The sequence below is a fragment of the Macrobrachium nipponense genome, chromosome 35 (genome assembly GCF_015104395.2).
Source record: "Macrobrachium nipponense isolate FS-2020 chromosome 35, ASM1510439v2, whole genome shotgun sequence".
Lineage (NCBI taxonomy): Eukaryota > Metazoa > Arthropoda > Malacostraca > Decapoda > Palaemonidae > Macrobrachium > Macrobrachium nipponense.
The window spans coordinates 31,630,468-31,649,067 of NC_061096.1; the positions used below are offsets into that span (position 1 = coordinate 31,630,468).

General features: G+C 41.2%; 1 protein-coding gene across 10 annotated transcripts in view; it reads left to right on the plus strand.

Annotated features, from left to right (window-relative positions):
- The window catches only part of LOC135208550 (homeobox protein OTX2-like), a 308,299-nt gene that overhangs the window by 274,095 nt on the left and 15,604 nt on the right, over nt 1-18,600 (plus strand). For 9 of the 10 annotated variants that reach the window (XM_064240858.1, XM_064240855.1, XM_064240860.1 and 6 more), the window contains 2 exons: nt 1,621-2,114; nt 17,622-17,776. In XM_064240858.1, coding sequence (XP_064096928.1) covers nt 2,003-2,114; nt 17,622-17,776 — 267 coding nt within the window. In that variant the 5' untranslated portion in view covers nt 1,621-2,002. The remainder of the gene's footprint in view (nt 1-1,620; nt 2,115-17,621; nt 17,777-18,600) is intronic. The other variant, XM_064240863.1, reaches the window with a different exon arrangement.

An 18,600-nucleotide genomic window follows, 5' to 3' on the forward strand; every position in this document is an offset into this window, starting at 1 on the left:
TATATATATTATATTATATTTAAATTTATATATATTTATATGTGTATGTATATATATATGAATATATACATACATATACCTATATATACAATGCACGTAGATACAAACTCTCAATTTCTTTTCCTTGCTTCCCTCTCTGTCGCCTCTCTGTTATTCAAATGTCAGAATTGAGCTATTCCTTATTTCTGCACTCTTCGGTTCCTTTGATGGTGCTCTCGTGCTCTTCGCTTCCCTCTTCATACGTTTCTATTTTCTCTTCCTTACGATATTCTTTCTCCACATCGTTTTTTTTTATTTTTATTTTTCTCTCTTACTTTACCCTTTGTCGTCAGTTCCACTTTCTTCCTCTCGCCATTCCCCTTTCCCTTCCTTTTATTCATCTCGTCCATTTGTCTCCAAGGTTTTCTGTTATTTTTATGTTTGTATTTATATATTTGTTTATATTTGTTTGTATATATATATATATATATATATATATATATATTATATATATATATATATATAATATACATATATATATTATATATATACACACGCTCGCGCGCGCGCACGCACACACACACACACACACACACACACACACACATTATATATATATATATATATATATATATATATATATATATATATATATATATATATATATATATATATATATATATTCATGCATATATTATATATGCAGTGTAACGGAGATAAACAGGATTGCTCAAGACTTTCTGAACGTCACAAACTCTATTTTTATTTTTTATATAATGATGTGCTAAGGTTAGCCGAAGCTACAGCAACCTTTGCTTCTGAAACGTCAAACATTGGCACTGGTACTTCAGACTGAATTTGGATTGCTGCTAGCAGCAACCTGTCAAAAATAGAGAGGATATAGCTACGGGGATCTTTGAGACTGTATGGAAATTAAGTCTATCCCATTTCATGAAACGGAAGTAATTACTAGGCTTCCTCAGGAAACTTTAAAATGATAGCCAGGGGATACCTCTAAACCAAGGAAACCCAGTGTACCTTTTTGCAAAGGTATTTGCAACTGTACCCTTAGAGTCGCTATTCATAACTTTAACATATACCCTGAGGTTAAGGGAACTCAGGAATCTGAGTTATCTGTGCAAAAGGGTACATTTTAGAGTTCCCGTTTGTACAGATAACTGAGATTGAGGACTTAAACTATGCTGAAGTCTGATTAAAAAAAACAAGTATTATACTGAGTTATATTTTAAATCAAATGTATGAATATATTTTAGGAAATAATTTGTTAATCTCGAAGGGCAGTGTTTGGTGAGCTTGAGTTAATCAGTGGGAAAAGTACGTCTTGGAAAAATTTCTTAAACTATCCATATGTTAGTAAAAGTGCTCCATAAAATATATTTTCTCAATTGAATCGTCTTTGAGGATACCTATAAACAGTATACATGTGCTTCTTAATTTACACTGTAAATTTTAACAGCTAGAGTCTGATACCAACATCCTAGTGACGTGCTAAAGAACTTTAATGTTATAGAAATATTCATATTCGAGTTCCTGACTTTTCATATTCGAAAGTAGCTCAGTGTAGTCACTGTGTCCATCCAGAAAAAACGAAACTGAATTCCTTCGTCTCTTCCTTTGCAGGGTTTGCAACAACAGAGTCGCCTGCGTGACCAGTGTTGCCCAGATAGCTGTCGCCAGTAAAGTCCAAGAGCCGACGTCCCCAAGTTCTTGCATCTTCGTCAGTGACTGCTGCTGTCCCTTCTACAGTGGCTGTCACCCCGGGGCAACTGGGTCACTTCAAATAAAGCCGCCGCCGCCTCTGCCACTGCTTGCGCTGCTGTCGCCAGTGTTGGAATCTTATAACCTGTGCTTCTCGGTACTGAGAGAGACTGAGAGAGTGGGCGTGTGTGGGTGTGGGGAAATCCGGAAATTCCATTTTGTGTCAGTAGGTAGGACGTGAAGGTGGTGCAGGCTGGCGTTCCCAGGCTTCGGGGGCGCCTGCGGGGCCGGTGGCTCCGCAGGCATGTACCTCAAGTCGTCCCCTTACTCCATGAATGGCATCGGGCTCACCATGGCAGGGATGGACTCACTGCACCCGAGCATGGGTTACCCACCGCCCAGTGAGTACCTCTACGGTACGCCAAAACACTCCTCTTTTCGTACTTTTGATAATCAGCCCACCTTGCGGTCGAGGTCACTGGCTACACTTCCAACAGAAGTCTCCTAAACTTTAACTTTTGAAGGTTCTCTTTAATGTATGTGTAAATCAAAGTCCACTTGTTTATAAACTTAACGTCCACTTGTTTATAAACTTACCGTCCACTTGTTTATAAACTTGACGTCCACTTGTTTATAAACTTAATATCCACTTCTTTATAAACTTAACGTCCACTTGTTTATAGACTTAAAGAATGTCTGTACTAGTGTTTGGTAGACTTGATTGTTAGAGTTGTATCCAAAGAGTACTTTCTGAAATGTATTCCTGACCTTGACCGCGCAGCCTTGAGTAACTTTCATGAGAATTTTCCATCAGTAAAATGAATTCTTTCATAAGTTAATTAAGTGTCTATTAACTTAAAGGATATAACCAGTTGATTTGCTCTATGCAGTGGCACAGAGTGGAGAGAGAGGCGAAAATTTTCCCCACTGAACAGAACTTTGTTTTGTCAAAATGTTTAAATGTTAAAATGAATCAAAAATGTATAATTTTGGGCACTTGAAACATATTTTATTGTATTTGAAATAATGGACGAAGTAGCAAGAGAACTTAAATGGGAAATAACCCTACCCAACTTGAAAAATTGAATTTACTTCAGACATGCTAGTTATTAGTAAAGTTTTGCTGTGTATTCAGATTTAAAAAAAAAAATAGCTCAAGGAATCCAATCAGTATATTCTTTAGTAGTTAATTACTCTTTAGGTTCCATGAATTTTACTGAAGGCTGTGGAACCAATCCTCACTGAAGCTTTGTCGCTGAAGCTTAGCTTTGACGCTGAAACTTGGCTTTGTTGCTTGTTGTTCATAGGGTATATTATCCCATTGTGTGATGCAGGAATATTGTACCTGTAATTATAAATCAAGTTGGTATTAAAGCTTCTCCCGTTAGGATTGGAGTTAGGAAATTTAGGTTAAGGAGTAGATGTAGCCTAATATTAAGACCTGCTTAGTCAAGTGTAAATACGAGTATTTAATATGAGAGAAACTTAGTTGAAATTGACCAGGTAGTGTTTAAAATGACCGTAGCAAGATACTGCTACAACAAGGTTTAGTGATTTAATGCAACTCCGTATGCATAATCGACAGTTATTGCTTGCCATGTTCATAGTTATAAGTGGCTTTTATTACTACGCTACTAACTAAGCATTCCTATCATATTTCATTCTGTACTTCGTTTGTTGTGGTATTAATTCATTTCGATTATTATTTTTGAGCTCATGGAATTTTAATTTAGTGAAATATCTTCAATTTACCCGAAGTCTTTTAAATAACGCAGGATATGTATTACGGGAGTCAAACCCCCCCCCCCCCTCAACTCATTTAAAAATAATCCACTTGACTCCTCATAGTCAACTAAAATGATACTATATACTTTTATATATATATATATATATATATATATATATATATATATATATATATATATATTATATATATATATATATTATATATATATATATATATATATATATATATATATACACACACACACATATATAATTATATGTATATTACATATGTATGTTTTAAGTGGAAACGCCATAATTTGATGCAGCACATTCATTCGTCCTTTACTAATAGTTCAGTTTCCTATAAACAGAAATAGACAATTTTAGATTGTGGAAGACTACTGCTTGGTGCGATTTAACCTAATTTTAGTGCGCGTGTGTAAGCCCCTGATTTGAAATTTGAATGACATCAGATAGATCTTTATTCTTTTTTTTTTTTTTTTTACTTTCCAGCTCCAAATATTTTTTCCACATTTTCCACTTTTATGCATTTCTTAATATTCTCTTCCACCTTTTTTCGTTTATTTCGAAATATGTGTATCGACATATTGTTCTCTGATATTTCTTTTAATTTCAGTTTTTCTCCTCGATTACTTTCTCTTTTTAAATTTTTTTCCTCGTGGGTTATTCCTGCGACACTCCTCTCACTTTTTTTCTTTTTCATTTTTCTTTTTTCTTTTCGCTTTCATCAGTCGCATTTCATGGAATCTTCGCTTTTATTCCATCGTCCTGTTGCTTTAATCATCATCGTTCTCTCTCTTTCTCTCTCTTTTTATTTATTTTTTTCATTATTTTTGCGACTCTGCCGCTATTCCTTTTTGTGTTGCTGCTGTTAGAGGCAGGAGTGAGGTGGGGTGGGGTGGCGGGAGAGGGGGGGGGGTGAAGTGAGGTGGGGCTGGGAGAGAAGGTGCAGTATACACAAATACAACAGAAAATGTTTTTACATTCACAACTTTACATTCCTACATTTTCTACTTTTTTTTCCTGAGGTTTTACTTTTATTGCAATGTGTTCTTTTTTATTTTTATTTTTTTTAACATTTAAGTTTTCTTTGCTCTCCATTACTTTCTTTGGTTGATAACTGAAAATACGACTTATTTTTTCTCATCTGTTTTTATTTATCAACTATAAAGACGAGAAAACCAACATTAAATTTGCTTCCTCGTGAATTATTCGACGCGACTCTTCCCATCCTTTCGTTATCCAGTGATGTCGGGTAACTCGTGCAATGTCATCAAGCTAATATGATTTTGAAATGCGTTCTTGGATGACTTTGATCCCCTATATAAATTCTTTGTATAGTGGAGGAAATAGTTCTTTGGAAGAAAGGGGGAAAACTGACGTCTTCAGAGATGAGCATTTGATTTCCTAGAACATATTAAGTGAAAGCAGACAGATGAGTTGCTTTAGTCGTGGCGTCTATGTAGTAGTTTTCGTTTACTAAGGAACATGAATGGTAAAGAAAATTTGATTATCGTTGTGGCATCAGATTGTTTAATAACGAAGCTCTAACACTGGATGTATGAATAGGAAAAACGTTTGCGTATCAATTTCCATGTATATCTGGAGAGACGGAAAGTCGATATTTGCTGCTAAAACTGGGCGAGATAGGGTGGCGTGAAGTTGATAACGTAAGTCTAATATTTGTTTGTCTAAACAGTCTATTCAGCGTTCCGAGAATTGATCAGTGAAAGAATGCATACATTGTAGCCAATTCATTATTTTTCTCACATTATCATTGTATAGGAATGCGACTACACAGTCAAAAAAAATCTAGGATTGAAAAGCTGCTACTATGGACATTTGTGAGCGCCTCAGTGGCGTGATCGGTATGGTCTTGACCTGCCACCTCGGTGACCACGAGTTCAGTTCTCGGGCATTCCGCTGAGGGGTTGGAGATGTGTATATTTCTAGTGATAGAAGTTCACTCTCGACATGGTTCGTAAGTCACGTAAAGCCGTGATCCCGTTGCAGAATAACCACTGGTCCCATGAAACGTAAAAACACCATACAAACGAACTAACCACGGACATGTGTGTAGATAATTCACGTAAAATTATATCATAAAGAAAAAAAACTCTTGAGTATCACCTCGACCCTTGAAACACAATACATCACTTCTTTTCCGGTAAACATTCTAACCTAAATTCTTTGTTATGAAGGCACCTTGGTTGTAAAACTCGTACCCTGTTAAAAAAGGAACCCGGAACAAAATATTTTGCCTTTTTTATTTAAGAATGAAGCATTGAAAGTGGAAATGTATTTGGGCGGAGAATATGAATAGGAGTCGAGGATTGGGGTGGGTAGCGGGTAGGGAGGGATGGTAGAAGGGAAATGAGGAGGAAATGAGCTTTTGAGTGTATGGGGTGAAGCGTAAACAACATGGAGGGGGACGAGTAAGTAATGGGTGATCAGCGAAGACGTGCAGGTTAAGTACGGGTAATTTAATTACCTCCCGAAGATGAGTTTGATCTGACTTTGAATAAGTTAGCTGGTGATTAACGCCGATCTCCGGCCTATCAGAAGATCTTCAAAGCAGTGAGGAGGAGGAGGATGATTCATTCCTACTTCTACCCCTGCTACTACTTCCACTACTCGCCCTTTCCTCACTCCAGCTTTTCTAGACCCTTGGGATCCGCTGAGAAGTTCGGACTCGAGAAAAGTATTGAATCCTGAAAACTTTTTTTTTTTCTTTCTTTTTTTTTAATATCAAAGACGAAAGTGTGTGTATTGAAACTTGAGAGGGACAGTTTCCTAGGTGATCAGCTGATTTCATAGCTTGTAATATTGAGGCCTTTTTCAGAACACATTTTTTTTTTTTTTTTTTTTTTTTTTTGTTTTTTTTTTTTTTTTTTTTTTTTTTTTTTTTTTTTTTTAAGTTTTCGAAAAAGTAGGTTTCTCCTCTGGATGAAAAGACATTTCGTTTTCGTTTTAAAGTACTTTTCAAAACAAGACATAGTGTGAATCCATCATTAGATTTTCCTGAAATGGCCTTCGGCGAAGAAGCCAGTATGGTTATCCTACTTTTGCTTAATTTTTGAGAATATTTGGTAAAGGAAGAAAAAACTGAGGCTGTACCTAAAAACTAAGATAACATAACCTTCTTATTTTGCCATTCATGACCAATTCATATCATCACTTGATTGCTGAAAACCATCTTCATGTTAATTTTAACTTGCAAGGAAGACATAAAATCGGGAAATCCCCTCAACAAAGCAACGGTTATATTTATACAATTCCTTTCAATCTGTGAAATAATACATGACAAAGCGGCAAGAATCTCGAAATACTATTAAAACACCATAAATATAACATTAAACCAGGAAATACGTCACGTAGTTTTATTTCAGTACATGTATGAATGCAATTACTCTGTTAATTGGATATACGCAATAGAGATCATGCTATGTAAAGACATTATAAAATGTAACATTTTGTTTTTTAAATCATTTATTATAGAGAAAATCGTGTAGAGTGGATCGACTACAGTCCAGGGATATATATATATATATATAATATATATATATATATATATATATATATATATATATATATATATATACTCTCTCAAGTATTAGTATAAATTCACGGGTCAGGGGTATTCTTCCTTAATCTTCACAAGCTAGGCTTCTCAGTTCTGGGGAGTCTTGATCGTCTGCCGTGGAATTCTCTTCTGCAGGGAAGGGGGAACGTAGTTTGAAGACTCCTGGATATTCAGTTGTCCAAAAAAGGTCATTATTTATTTTCTTGCCATGCATATTCACAAAATGCTCCTGTTGGATGGCTCCATTATTGCCACAGGAGAGACTTCTTGCCCTTAAGGTTGCTATGGTGTGCCCAAAGTAGCTTGTATCAGGACGCCTTTTTGCCCCTTCCGATTGCCCAAATTAGTAAGTTTATATCTTAAAGGGACGGGACAGTGGAGGTCCCTTTTTCCTACAGGTGGCTGGCGTGGCAATGGGACCACACCTTGGAGTTCTTTTTGCCAAAAAGTACATGGCTACCGTTTTCATCAATCACACCAACGGATTTCAATTGAAATATCAGATCCTAGGTTATCGGAACTTGACACTAAACTGGAAGCTTTTGCTTGTCTCTAAAATTAAGCTTATAAGTTTCCAAGGGGGTGAGAATGGGAAAGACGACAGTACCCTAAATCTATTTAGACATTCGCCTCATAAGTTTTGTAAGGATGTTCATTAGATATTCGATATTCTAAATGTGTAAAAAAGGGGCATGAACGCACATCTAACCTAAATGCATGCAAAAGTACAAAAAAAAGTAGTTAGGTCAGTTGTCGTAAGATAACTCTATCGAGACTTAGATTTTTGATATTTCGAAAATACCGAATTTTATTTATTGTAGATAAATTAAACAGTTTCTTTTTCTTTTTTAATTTAGGAATCACAATTCGCTTTCCGATCTGTTAAACATGACCCAGGTCATGCATCTTCCTGGACTCCTTAGTATATTAAAGTTGATCTGATATATCACGGATAATTAACAGCTAGTCATAATAGCGGGTAACAAATGTCTAAAATCCATCTAGCCAATTACCTGTGTGCCGAGCAAGAAGAGGCTCTGTGTTATTATGAAAAAGAGGAGAAAGGATTAATTTGTAAATCCCCCACAATAGATAGTTGAGCAGGTGGGATTACTCCGGGGGTGATCATCATGCTCTAACTGGAATTAATTGTCCACTTATTGTACCGGATTATGTGGCGGACGCTCTCCTCTTCCCCTTTCCCCCCCTCCTCCCTCCCCCAACCCCTCTCCACTCCACCCCTCCAGCCTAGCTATAATACCTCTGATATCCTCAATAACCTCATCTTTTCCTGGTGGTGATTGCTGTTATTTAGCGAGTAAAAAGACTAAGATTTGTCTCGTTGTTATAAAAAAGAGACGTGGTGGTTTTTCTTTACATCTCTTGAGGTGCAAAATTATTTATTCGTAAGATTTTTCCTAGCGGAGATGTAAATATTTTGTTTTACAGCCCTTGTTGTGCTCTCTCTCTCTCTCTCTCTCTCTCTCTCTCTCTCTTCTCTCCAGTACGCTTTCGTCGTAAATCTCTCATTGGAGAGGAAAATAGATGGATGAGGGGTCAAGATAGACAAGCTCTCAAGCTATTGATATGAGAACAGGCCATTGTAGCCCGTCTCCCGTTAGCAAGGACAAGAGCCTGTGCTTTCCGAATAGGAAAATGAACCTTACAAGAAGGGGGAAGGTGGCGAGGCTGTTGATAAAAGGGATTCTCCGCCCAGGTGGTGGCAGAGAGAGAGAGAGAGGGAGGGGTCGAGGGGGGCGGATGTCGATAACATCAATTATGGGTTTATATCTCGTCTGTTATCGGATTCGTCATCTCCTGGTGTAGTATATACGGGGATTGTGATTTCGGAGGTATCATCTGCTCAGTGTATTTTGATTGTGGACATGTTCATTATTCACCGGATCTGGAATTTTACGAGCGGGGTTGTATTAGTCGGTTTTGAGTTGGCGGTATTCCTGTTAATTGTTTTTGTTTTAATGTGACAATTTTGCAAAAGGCGTATTGCAGGAAACTTTGAAAAGATCATTAATAGATCGTTTCAGTTGCTAATTCCGCTGTAGAATTAGGTGTGTACTCAAGACCAAATAATCTTTTTGGATTTCTCTTCATTAATTATGCAGTATATGATAATGAAATGTAGTTTGCGTATCGTTGGATGTGCTTCAAAACATGACATCTGTTAATAGGTTACCTGAATTTTATTAACTCGGAGCATTACAAGCTGCTGTGATATGGTATTAACCTTTGAGGTAACTCGGTTAAGGGACATTCAAACCTCGCTAATAGGAGTTGGCCAAAGTTAGCATTAATGCATAATTAGCTTGACTATGTAAGGAAGTCACGGCGTTGTTGGTCACGCTTAGTAATCCATCTGTTCCTTAGTGAAACGGAAAATGGGAAATCACCAGTAGTTTCCGTTTGCTACATAGGCCCAAATAGCCGCGACGAATTTTCTTTAATGTCGTCAGATAACTATCAACCAATGTACCATACTCCACGTCCTAATCTAGGGGTCCTTGAGACTGCACACTTACCAGGTCTCGGGAACTTCCAGAAGAAAATTCCTAACATCGGGAACGACCAGACGATTCTTCCCGACATCGGGAACGTCCCGACCGAGTCGTCCCAACCCCGGGAACGTCCCGACCGAGTCGTCCCAACCCCGAGAACGTCCCGACCGAGTCGTCCCAACCTCGGGAACGTCCCGACGAGTCGTCCCAACCTCGGGAACGTCCAGACCGAGTCGTCCCAACCTCGGGAACGTCCAAACCGAGTCGTCCCAACCTCGGGAACGTCCAGACCCAGTCGTCCCAACCTCAGGAACGTCCAAACTGAGTCGTCCCAACCTAAGGAGCGTCCAGACTGAGCCCTCCCAACCTCGGGAACGTCCAAACTGAGTCGTCCACACCCCGGGAACGTCCAGACCGAGTCGTCCCAACCTCAGGAACGTCCAGACCGAGTCGTCCCAACCGGGAACGTCCAGACCGAGTCGTCCCAACCTCGGGAACGTCCCCGACAGATCGTCCCAACCTCGGTAACGTCATAACCGAGTCCGTCCCAAACCTCGAACGCAAACCGAGTCGTCCCAACCTCGGGAACGTCCAGACCGAGTCGTCCCAACCTCGGGAACGTCCAGACCGAGTCGTCCCAACCTCGGGAACGTCCAGACCGAGTCGTCCCAACCTCAGAACGTCCCACACTGGGAAGTCGTCCCAACCTAGGAGGCCGTCCAGCCTGAGCCCTCCCAACGCTTCGGGAACGTCAAACCTGAGTCCGTCCCCACCCCGGGAACGGTCCCAAACGGTCCCGTCTCCAACCTCCAGGAACGTCCAGACCGCGGTCGGTCTCAACCCAGGGAGCCGTCCCGACCGGAAGTCCGTCCCACCCTCGGAACGTCCAGCCCGAGTCGTCCCAACCTCCCGGGAACCGTCCAGACAGGAAGTCGTCCCCCAACCTCCGGGAACGTCCGACCGAGTCGTCCCGGATCTCGGGAAACAGCCCCAACCGAGTCGGGTCCCAACGCCCTCCGGGACGGTCCAACCAGATTCGTCCCGCCTCGGGAACGTCCAGACCCGAGTCGTCCCGGGAACGCTCCGGGAACGTCCAGACCGAGTCGTCCCAACCTCGGGAACGTCCAGACCGAGTCGTCCCAACCTCGGGAACGTCCAGACCGAGTCGTCCCAACCTCGGGAACGTCCCCAATGAAGTTCCGTCCCCAACCTCGGGAACGTCCAGACCCGAGTCGTCCCAACCTCCGGGAACGTCCAGACCGAGTCTCCCAACCCTCGGGAACGTCTAGACTTGTGTCGTCCCAACCCCGGGAACGTCCCGACAGAGTCGTCCCAACCTCGGGCACGTCCAGACCGAGTCGTCCCAACCTCGGGCACGTCTAGACCGAGTCGTCCCAACCTCGGGAACGTCCAGACCGAGTCGTCCCAACCTCGGGAAACGTCCCAACCGACCGAGGTCGTCCCAACCTCGGGAACGTCCAGACCGAGTCGTCCCAACCTCGGGAACGTCCAGACCGAGTCGTCCCAACCTCGGGAACGTCCAGACCGAGTCCGCCCACCTCGACGTCCCAAGAACGAGTCGTCCCACCTCGGGAACGTCCAGAACCGGGCGTCGTCCAGACCTCGGAACTTCCAGACCAGTCGTCCCAACCTCGGGAACGTCCAGGACCGAGTCGGTCCCGACCTAGGGAACGTCCACCGGACCGAGTCGGTCCCGATCTCGTGGAACGTCCATTACCCGAGTTCTCCCGCCTCGGGAACGTCCAGACCGAGTCGTCCCGACCTCGGGAACGTCCAGACTGAGTCGTCCCGACCTCGGGAACGTCTGACTGAGTCGTCCCAACCTCGGGAACGTCTGGACTGAGTCATCCCAACCTCGGGAACGTCCAGACCAAGTCGTCCCAACCTCGGGAACGTCCAGACCGATTGTCCAACCCAACCTCGGGGAACGTCCAGGACCGATTCGTCCCCCAAACTCTCCGAGGAAACGTCCAGACCGATTCGTCCCAACCTCGGGAACGTCCAGACCGATTCGTCCCAACCTCGGGAACGTCCAGACCGATTCGTCCCGACCTCGGGAACGTCCAGACCGAGTCGTCCCGACCTCGCGAACGTCCAGACTGAGTCGTCCCGACCTCGCGAACGTCCAGACTGAGTCATCCCGACCTTGGGAACGTCCAGACTGAGTCGTCTCGACCTCGCGAACGTCCAGACTGAGTCGTCCCGACCTCGCGAACGTCCAGACTGAGTCGTCCCGACCTCGCGAACGTCCAGACTGAGTCGTCCCGACCTTGGGAACGTCCAGACGAGTCCCCTTAATGTAGAACATACTTTTCAAGTCATCTATATTTTTAGGCTTCCTTAACGAGTCGTCCTTATTCTATGTAGCGTCCTTTACGAGTTGTGACGTTCTTTAAGTCTTCATTACTCTAGGAGAATTCCTATGACTTTACTTGGTCAAGCTCCTTATGCAGGGCCTCTCTACCTTGCCCAATCAAGCTCCTTATTATTATTCTGGGCTGGATTTGACTTCACGATTCATTATAGTATGCCGAACCTTACTTTATTACATCTAATTGTACAGGTATTGCATGATGAGTATTTCATCATGCCAGACATGGCTTGATGTATCTTGTTTAGGAACTTATTTAACGAAGCATTTTGTTATAAAAAGCTTTACTTTATTTTTTTATTATAAAGAACGTATTTTTATTGGGGGGGGGGCCCTTTGTTTAAAAGCATCGCCATATTTAAGGCCCTCTTCTAGAAGACCTAACAAGAGTTCTTGGTTGTGATTTAGATGACATGCCTTAATCTGAGGCTGTGCAGGGGACCCTGTACTATTGACTGTTCCTGATTTATCATACCGTGATATCTTGGATTATCTACGCATAGAGCACCTCGCTCTCTTGTTTTTCTTATTTAAACATACCACAAGTTCTTGTTTTTACTTTATTTACCTGTCCTCTCATTTGGTATTGGGTTTTGGGCTAGTCTTATGTCAGATATCTAGAGCTTTTCCTTCCATATATTTATTGTCCCCTAGACATCCGATTTTTCAGTCTTGGTACAACCTCATCCCTGTTCCTCTTCCCCAGCAGATTTTGGCTATGCATTCTCGTTAATTCAGTTCCCATTAATTGTCTGCACCAATTCTGATATGGATTCTAAAGATGCAATTCTGCATCCATATACATTTGCAAAAACCTCTAAAGAACCTTATATTTAATTAGGCTTAGGCAATTTGTAACCTTTGGCGGATGCCTTTAATTTCAGCTGCGCTATGGCAGTATGCTGGCAATCACTGCTAACAACAGCTACTTTGTAGCTCCATGCATTCCATTATTCGTGTTTCGATTACTGACTGACTGCTTATTTTTATGACTCCCATCAGATGTCCGAGCGAATTTATGCATTTCCGTGTGTTGAAAAACACGTAGCACAAAGATCAATGAACTGTACCGAATTTTCGTTTGCAATCTTTTTCCAAACCTGCCTTGATCTTGACGTCTTCCATATCTTCATTGATGCAACCAACTTTTGCAGCCAAATTACCAACAAGAATTCTATCTCGTATCTCTCTTGTATATAGTTTTTCAGAGTTAATGCATGGGTGTATCGAGCTCTGTTTAATTCACTTCATAATTTTCGTTTGAATCTTGCAAGTAGTACTGTATATATTTATAAATTGTGTACATGGTTGAAATATGTATGTAAATCAAATGCTTTTTGTCATTCTAGTCAATGAGGAAAGCGAATATTAAGATTTTAGTATAAAGCTCCGTTCGTTACTATTCGGGAGACACGACGGTTTATTGTCGACCCTATCGAAAGCTGATAGGGCAGTTTTGACAACAAAAGGACATTTTCTGTAATTGGCTGTGCGTGGATGTCGTTACTGTACCCCCGCTGTGCGGTAACCTTATCCAAACCTTGAAGGATGAAAAGGTGGAAAGGGGAAATGGGTAGAAAAAACACGCGTTGTGACTAGAAAAAAGAGAGGAAAAAAAGTTTGGAGTGTCACCTTGCTCAAATGTACCCGTCGAACTGTGCCACATCAGCCATTATCCGCCATCTCGGCGCGAGTTCCCCGCCAGTTCGCGAGAAAAGAGCACCCTGGCAAAAGGTTTCGGATGACAGATGAACATCGAATCGAATCGGTGGTGTGGAATTCGATCGAACGTTTCCGTCAGTCACTTGAAAATGGCGAAGACGTGAGAGGAGGATTGATCACTGCTAAGTTCTCTCGTTTATAGTCACTTCATCGCAAACAGACGAACAGGAATAGACGTCTCCAGATAAGAGATAAGGAGATTCTAGGTTTCTGAAGGCCGATGTGTATATTTATGGGCTGAAATGTAAAGAGAATAGGGTATATTTTATTGTGTAAGCTGACCAAAGACACGATATTTTTGTATGTTGAGAAAACAAGAGGGAATTGCGGAAGGATGCGCTTTGGTCCAATTATTGTTTCTGGGGGCGAGAAAAGGGATCGGATGACAAATGAGCATCGTGCATCACGAAGGCGACGCGTGCCGTTGAGCTGGTCGCGTGGCCTGATCGATTAATTAGGCCGACAGAATAGAAACAGTGGAAGAAGATTAGGTCCCTAATACCTTCCTCCAATCGCTTACACTCTTTTGTCGACCCCCGATGGGGCAATCATAACGTTTTCCTGCTTTTGCGCGTCTCTCTCTTCTCTCTCTCTCTCTCTCACACTCTTCATCTCGCTCTCCTCTCTCTCTCTCTCTCGTGCTTGCGTGTATCTGCGTATTTCTGAAAGCATAAACTTCATAGAATGGCGTAAAAATTCACGTAAGATGAAAGAGTCTTGGACGATTGTTGCAGCTCATAAATAAGTACGAGAGAAAAATATGAGAGGGAGATTGAGAGAAATTAAAACTATGAATCCTCGTTCTCTCTCAAAATTCCAAAGAGGCCCACGAGATTCGATAGTGTCAGTGTGTAAATGTGCGCATCGAGAGGAGGGTAAGAAGGATCAGACCCCTTTTATGTGGGTCGCTAAGAGGATCCAATTTAACATAATTTGCATCTGGACTGTCGTCCTCACATCTCGATTCCCCCACTCCCCACATCACCCTTTCCCCCTCCCCCTCCCCTTCCCTCCCCCAACCCTTCCCCTTCCCTCTATTCTGGAAAAAAATTAATGACTTTGTTATTTCATGAGTGATTTAATTACATCAATGATCTCTTACATTTTGTGACCATTAGATAATTATTTATGCCATATATTTCATTATAAATTTTTTTTTGGATTTTATGAGAAATAGAAAAAGGATTGGGTATTTAGTGGCTTTTCTACGTAGTGTTGTGTAGTGTTGCATACTCTTTGGCCCTGGTTAGCTCACGGGTGGGTGACCACGAAAGAATGCCAGAGACAGGGTATGGGGATTATTATCCGCAGCACTAGCCAGTCAGTCATGTCATTAGCATTACGCCAGAAAAAAGTAAACCCAAAGGTCATATATATATATATATATATATATATATATATATATATATATATATATATTTGTATAAATGTCTATATATAAAATGTAAGAATGCATTGTGCGTATGTATTCACACTGATAAGGCTGTTTTCTACCAATTCAGACATTCACAAAGGATAAACGTCACCCATTCAGACATAGAATTAGGCCAGCCTCGAGTAGGAGAGTGAAATTAATCCCGGTTTTTTCCTTCGTTTTCAATCTGTTCGCAAGCAGGTTCTTCCCCAACTGTATATGTCTACTTAATCCATCCACTTAGTTTCTGTATTCACTTCATCTGCTCACCTTTAACGTTCTCACGGGGGCCTCGTCCATCTCTATCAGTTATAAGGCATCTCTCTCTCTCTCTCTCTCTCTCTCTCTCTCTCTCTCTCTCTCTTTGTGTGTGTAGGGCTTCCAGAAGTAAGCATTTTTGCTCCGTTCGTAACCCATTCTCGCACCACCTAAATGTTACTATAGCATTTCCTCTCTCTCTCTCTCTCTCTCTCTCTCTCTCTCTCTCTCTCAGCTTTCCATATATTTTCCCCCTGTATTCATTCCCCGTCGCCGAATAAAGAGAGTAAGATAAAGGGACAACTAATCCAGGAAAATATAGATGGCAAATAATCCCTTGCGGTGCCTCGCGCCCAGCCAGCCAGGCAGCCAGCGCGGGCGGAAGGGAAAAAAGTGATTACCTTCTCGCCTCCAAACCAATTATTTGTTTGTTTGCGCCCCTTCTTTATTTCTCTCAAAAGGGAGTGGGCGGCGAGCGCAAGGAACGGCAGGGTATGCGGTCGGCATTTATTTATTCAAGTTAGTAACGGGGTAAGAGGGAATATTTCCATCTTAGAGGTGAACAATCCAATATTGTACTCCTCTTTTTATTTCATTCGCTAATGATATGGCTTCCATTGTATGTATGGCTGTACTTTGGCCTTACATTTACCGTTAGGTTTTTCAAAGATATACTTTGTTTCTCGCGTGATAGGCTCCGCGTTCAAAGTTTTGTAATTAAGGAATGAATTTGTCAATGCTAACATTTTTTTTTCTTCATCAGCCAAAGATAGAGAAATTCAGTGAATGGTGTGACTTTTGTAGCTAAATATAAAGAAATTTTCTCTCTCTCTCTCCTCTCTCTCTCTCTCTCTCCTCTCTCCTCTCTCTCTCTCTCTCTCTCTCTCTCTCTCTCTCTCTCTCTCTCTGACGAACACATTCTAATGTTACAAGCTAAAGATTTATTTTTTTGTCAAACTTTTACGAAATGCAATGCCTGTGTAAAAGATGAGCTAAGATTATAATAAACTGAGCAGAGGGAATAAGTATCGGTTGAGAAAGTAGTGTGGAAGAGTATGTTGACGATGGTAGCATTCCAGGTAAAATACAGCTGATCTTGAAAGCACTACCAATCGTAACTTCCAGGAAGTTTTCTCCACAACGTGTACCGTAACCCGTGAACAGAACCAGGTGACTTTTGTTGCAGAACTTAATGACTTTTGTTGACGAACTTTGACTTTTGTTACAGTTGATGGGGCATCGTGACACCCCAAAATTGGGGGAAGTGGTATGTGGGGCAAGGGAAAATAACGTACAAGAAAAAATCTTCCAATAAAACTGATAACCAATATGCTGCCTAGATAGAATTCTTTTGCTTTGTAAAAAAAAAATAAAAATGGCCAGATCAATTGCGGATGAATCGAACAGTTTGTATAGGATATGCAAAGAAGAGAAGTTGAGAATTTTGGACACTTGTCGGAAATTATTGCAGTGGGAACTGATTAGTGACTAACGTTCTGAAGACACTTTTTCACCTGCCACGTTAACTTCCAATATACCTTTGACTGGAAAAATTTCGTGTGCCACGAAAATTGTCACGTGACTATCGATCGTCATAAGTTATCTCTTTACCCAAGGCCCCAATGGATAAGTAATCTTTATCCTTTTAATGTTAAATTACACGCTCTATTCATCTGTCATTAACATTGGAGAATCCTGTCTTTTTTTTTCTCTTTCTTTTTTTTCTTTTTTTCTTTTTTTCTTTTTTTTTCCCTGTGTCGATTCTTTCTGGGTCGAGTTCCTTGTTGAATGTGAAGCTAGATGAAGATTCAGGGGCAGCTTCTCCATCATCATGTTTTTTTTTTCAATCGCCTCGTTATTATTGACTTTGATGCAATGATTCCGCTTACCTCTTCGGGTGTTGAGTGGTGGTGTTCCCTTAGATGTTTGTTGACAGGTTTAAATGACCTGAAATTTTACTACTCGCCTATTTTATTTTTTTAAAATAGATTTTAAAAAATAAATAAGGACTCTCGCCTTTTAATGTGAGAAGTTAGACGATTCCCCTTCCCCTTTTATTTTATGAATTTGGATGAATTGACTTTTATACATCCCATATGCAAATGTACACATTGTAAGTTTTTATACATCCCACACGCATTTGTACACATTCAAATCCATAAAGCTTAAGTTGTAGATGGAAAATCTTTCTTACCTCTCATTTCCAATCCCTAAACCATCATAAACTTTGTCCCGTCCCGTATATTCATAAGTACTTTGAAACCTGCTCAAGACGAATCTATTTCATTACAGCAACTAACCCGAGGAAGCAGCGCCGCGAGAGGACCACCTTCACGCGAGCCCAATTGGACGTGCTGGAGTCCCTCTTCGCCAAGACTCGCTATCCCGACATCTTCATGAGGGAAGAAGTCGCCCTCAAGATCAACCTTCCGGAGAGTCGTGTTCAGGTTGGTATTGCTTAGTCCCTGCTGACTTTTGTTGATCGACTATTTTAAGAAACTTGAAGGACTCCCGTAGATTTCTGAGCTGCAATTGCCATCTTAGGAGGTGCGCAGTAGGGGTTGTTGCAATTGTGCATGTTTTTTATGATACCATCTTTTCTTTCTTGCATTGATGCTTCTTTCTAATGTGACTTTGAAATCTAACATTAATGTGCTTGTTTGTTGGATTCTTCTATTGATGGAGTGGTTTCTGCAGTTCGTGTCTAGTTTTGGTGAAAATGCATTATCTTTGCTTTAACCTTCAGGAAACGAAAATAAGTAATTAATTGCATTTCAACGTTGGGACGGGCATTGTCAACCGACCTACATCTAATTCGTAATATGTTAAAAGAACCTGTGAAATAGGAATGCACCAAAATAAGTGCTGCCGAAATCGATCCCACTTTTAAAAAAACAAAGTTGCAAAACTCTGCTTTTTCAAGATTTTATTGATAAAAGCTTTTAAGGAAATGCAAGCTGTGTTCCTATGGGGTTGGATTTTTGTTTCCTAAGCATTCGTTAGAAACCTTAATCTTATTAACTATAAGGAGTTACCCGTCATTGAACGTAATTGTTCTGGCGTCCCGGTGTTCTTTAAGACTAGATGTGTGATGAAGTCAATGTTCATTTTGCTCTAATGTTATGTTGGTCTTATGGCATAAAGGTTGGTTGGTAATGTGACAAGCAACGAGGTTGATTTTTTGAATGGTGCTCAATTTACCTTCATTCATAGGGTCCCTACAAGCAAGAAATAGGGTTTTGTGAGCTTCGCATTTTTGCTTCGTGCGTTT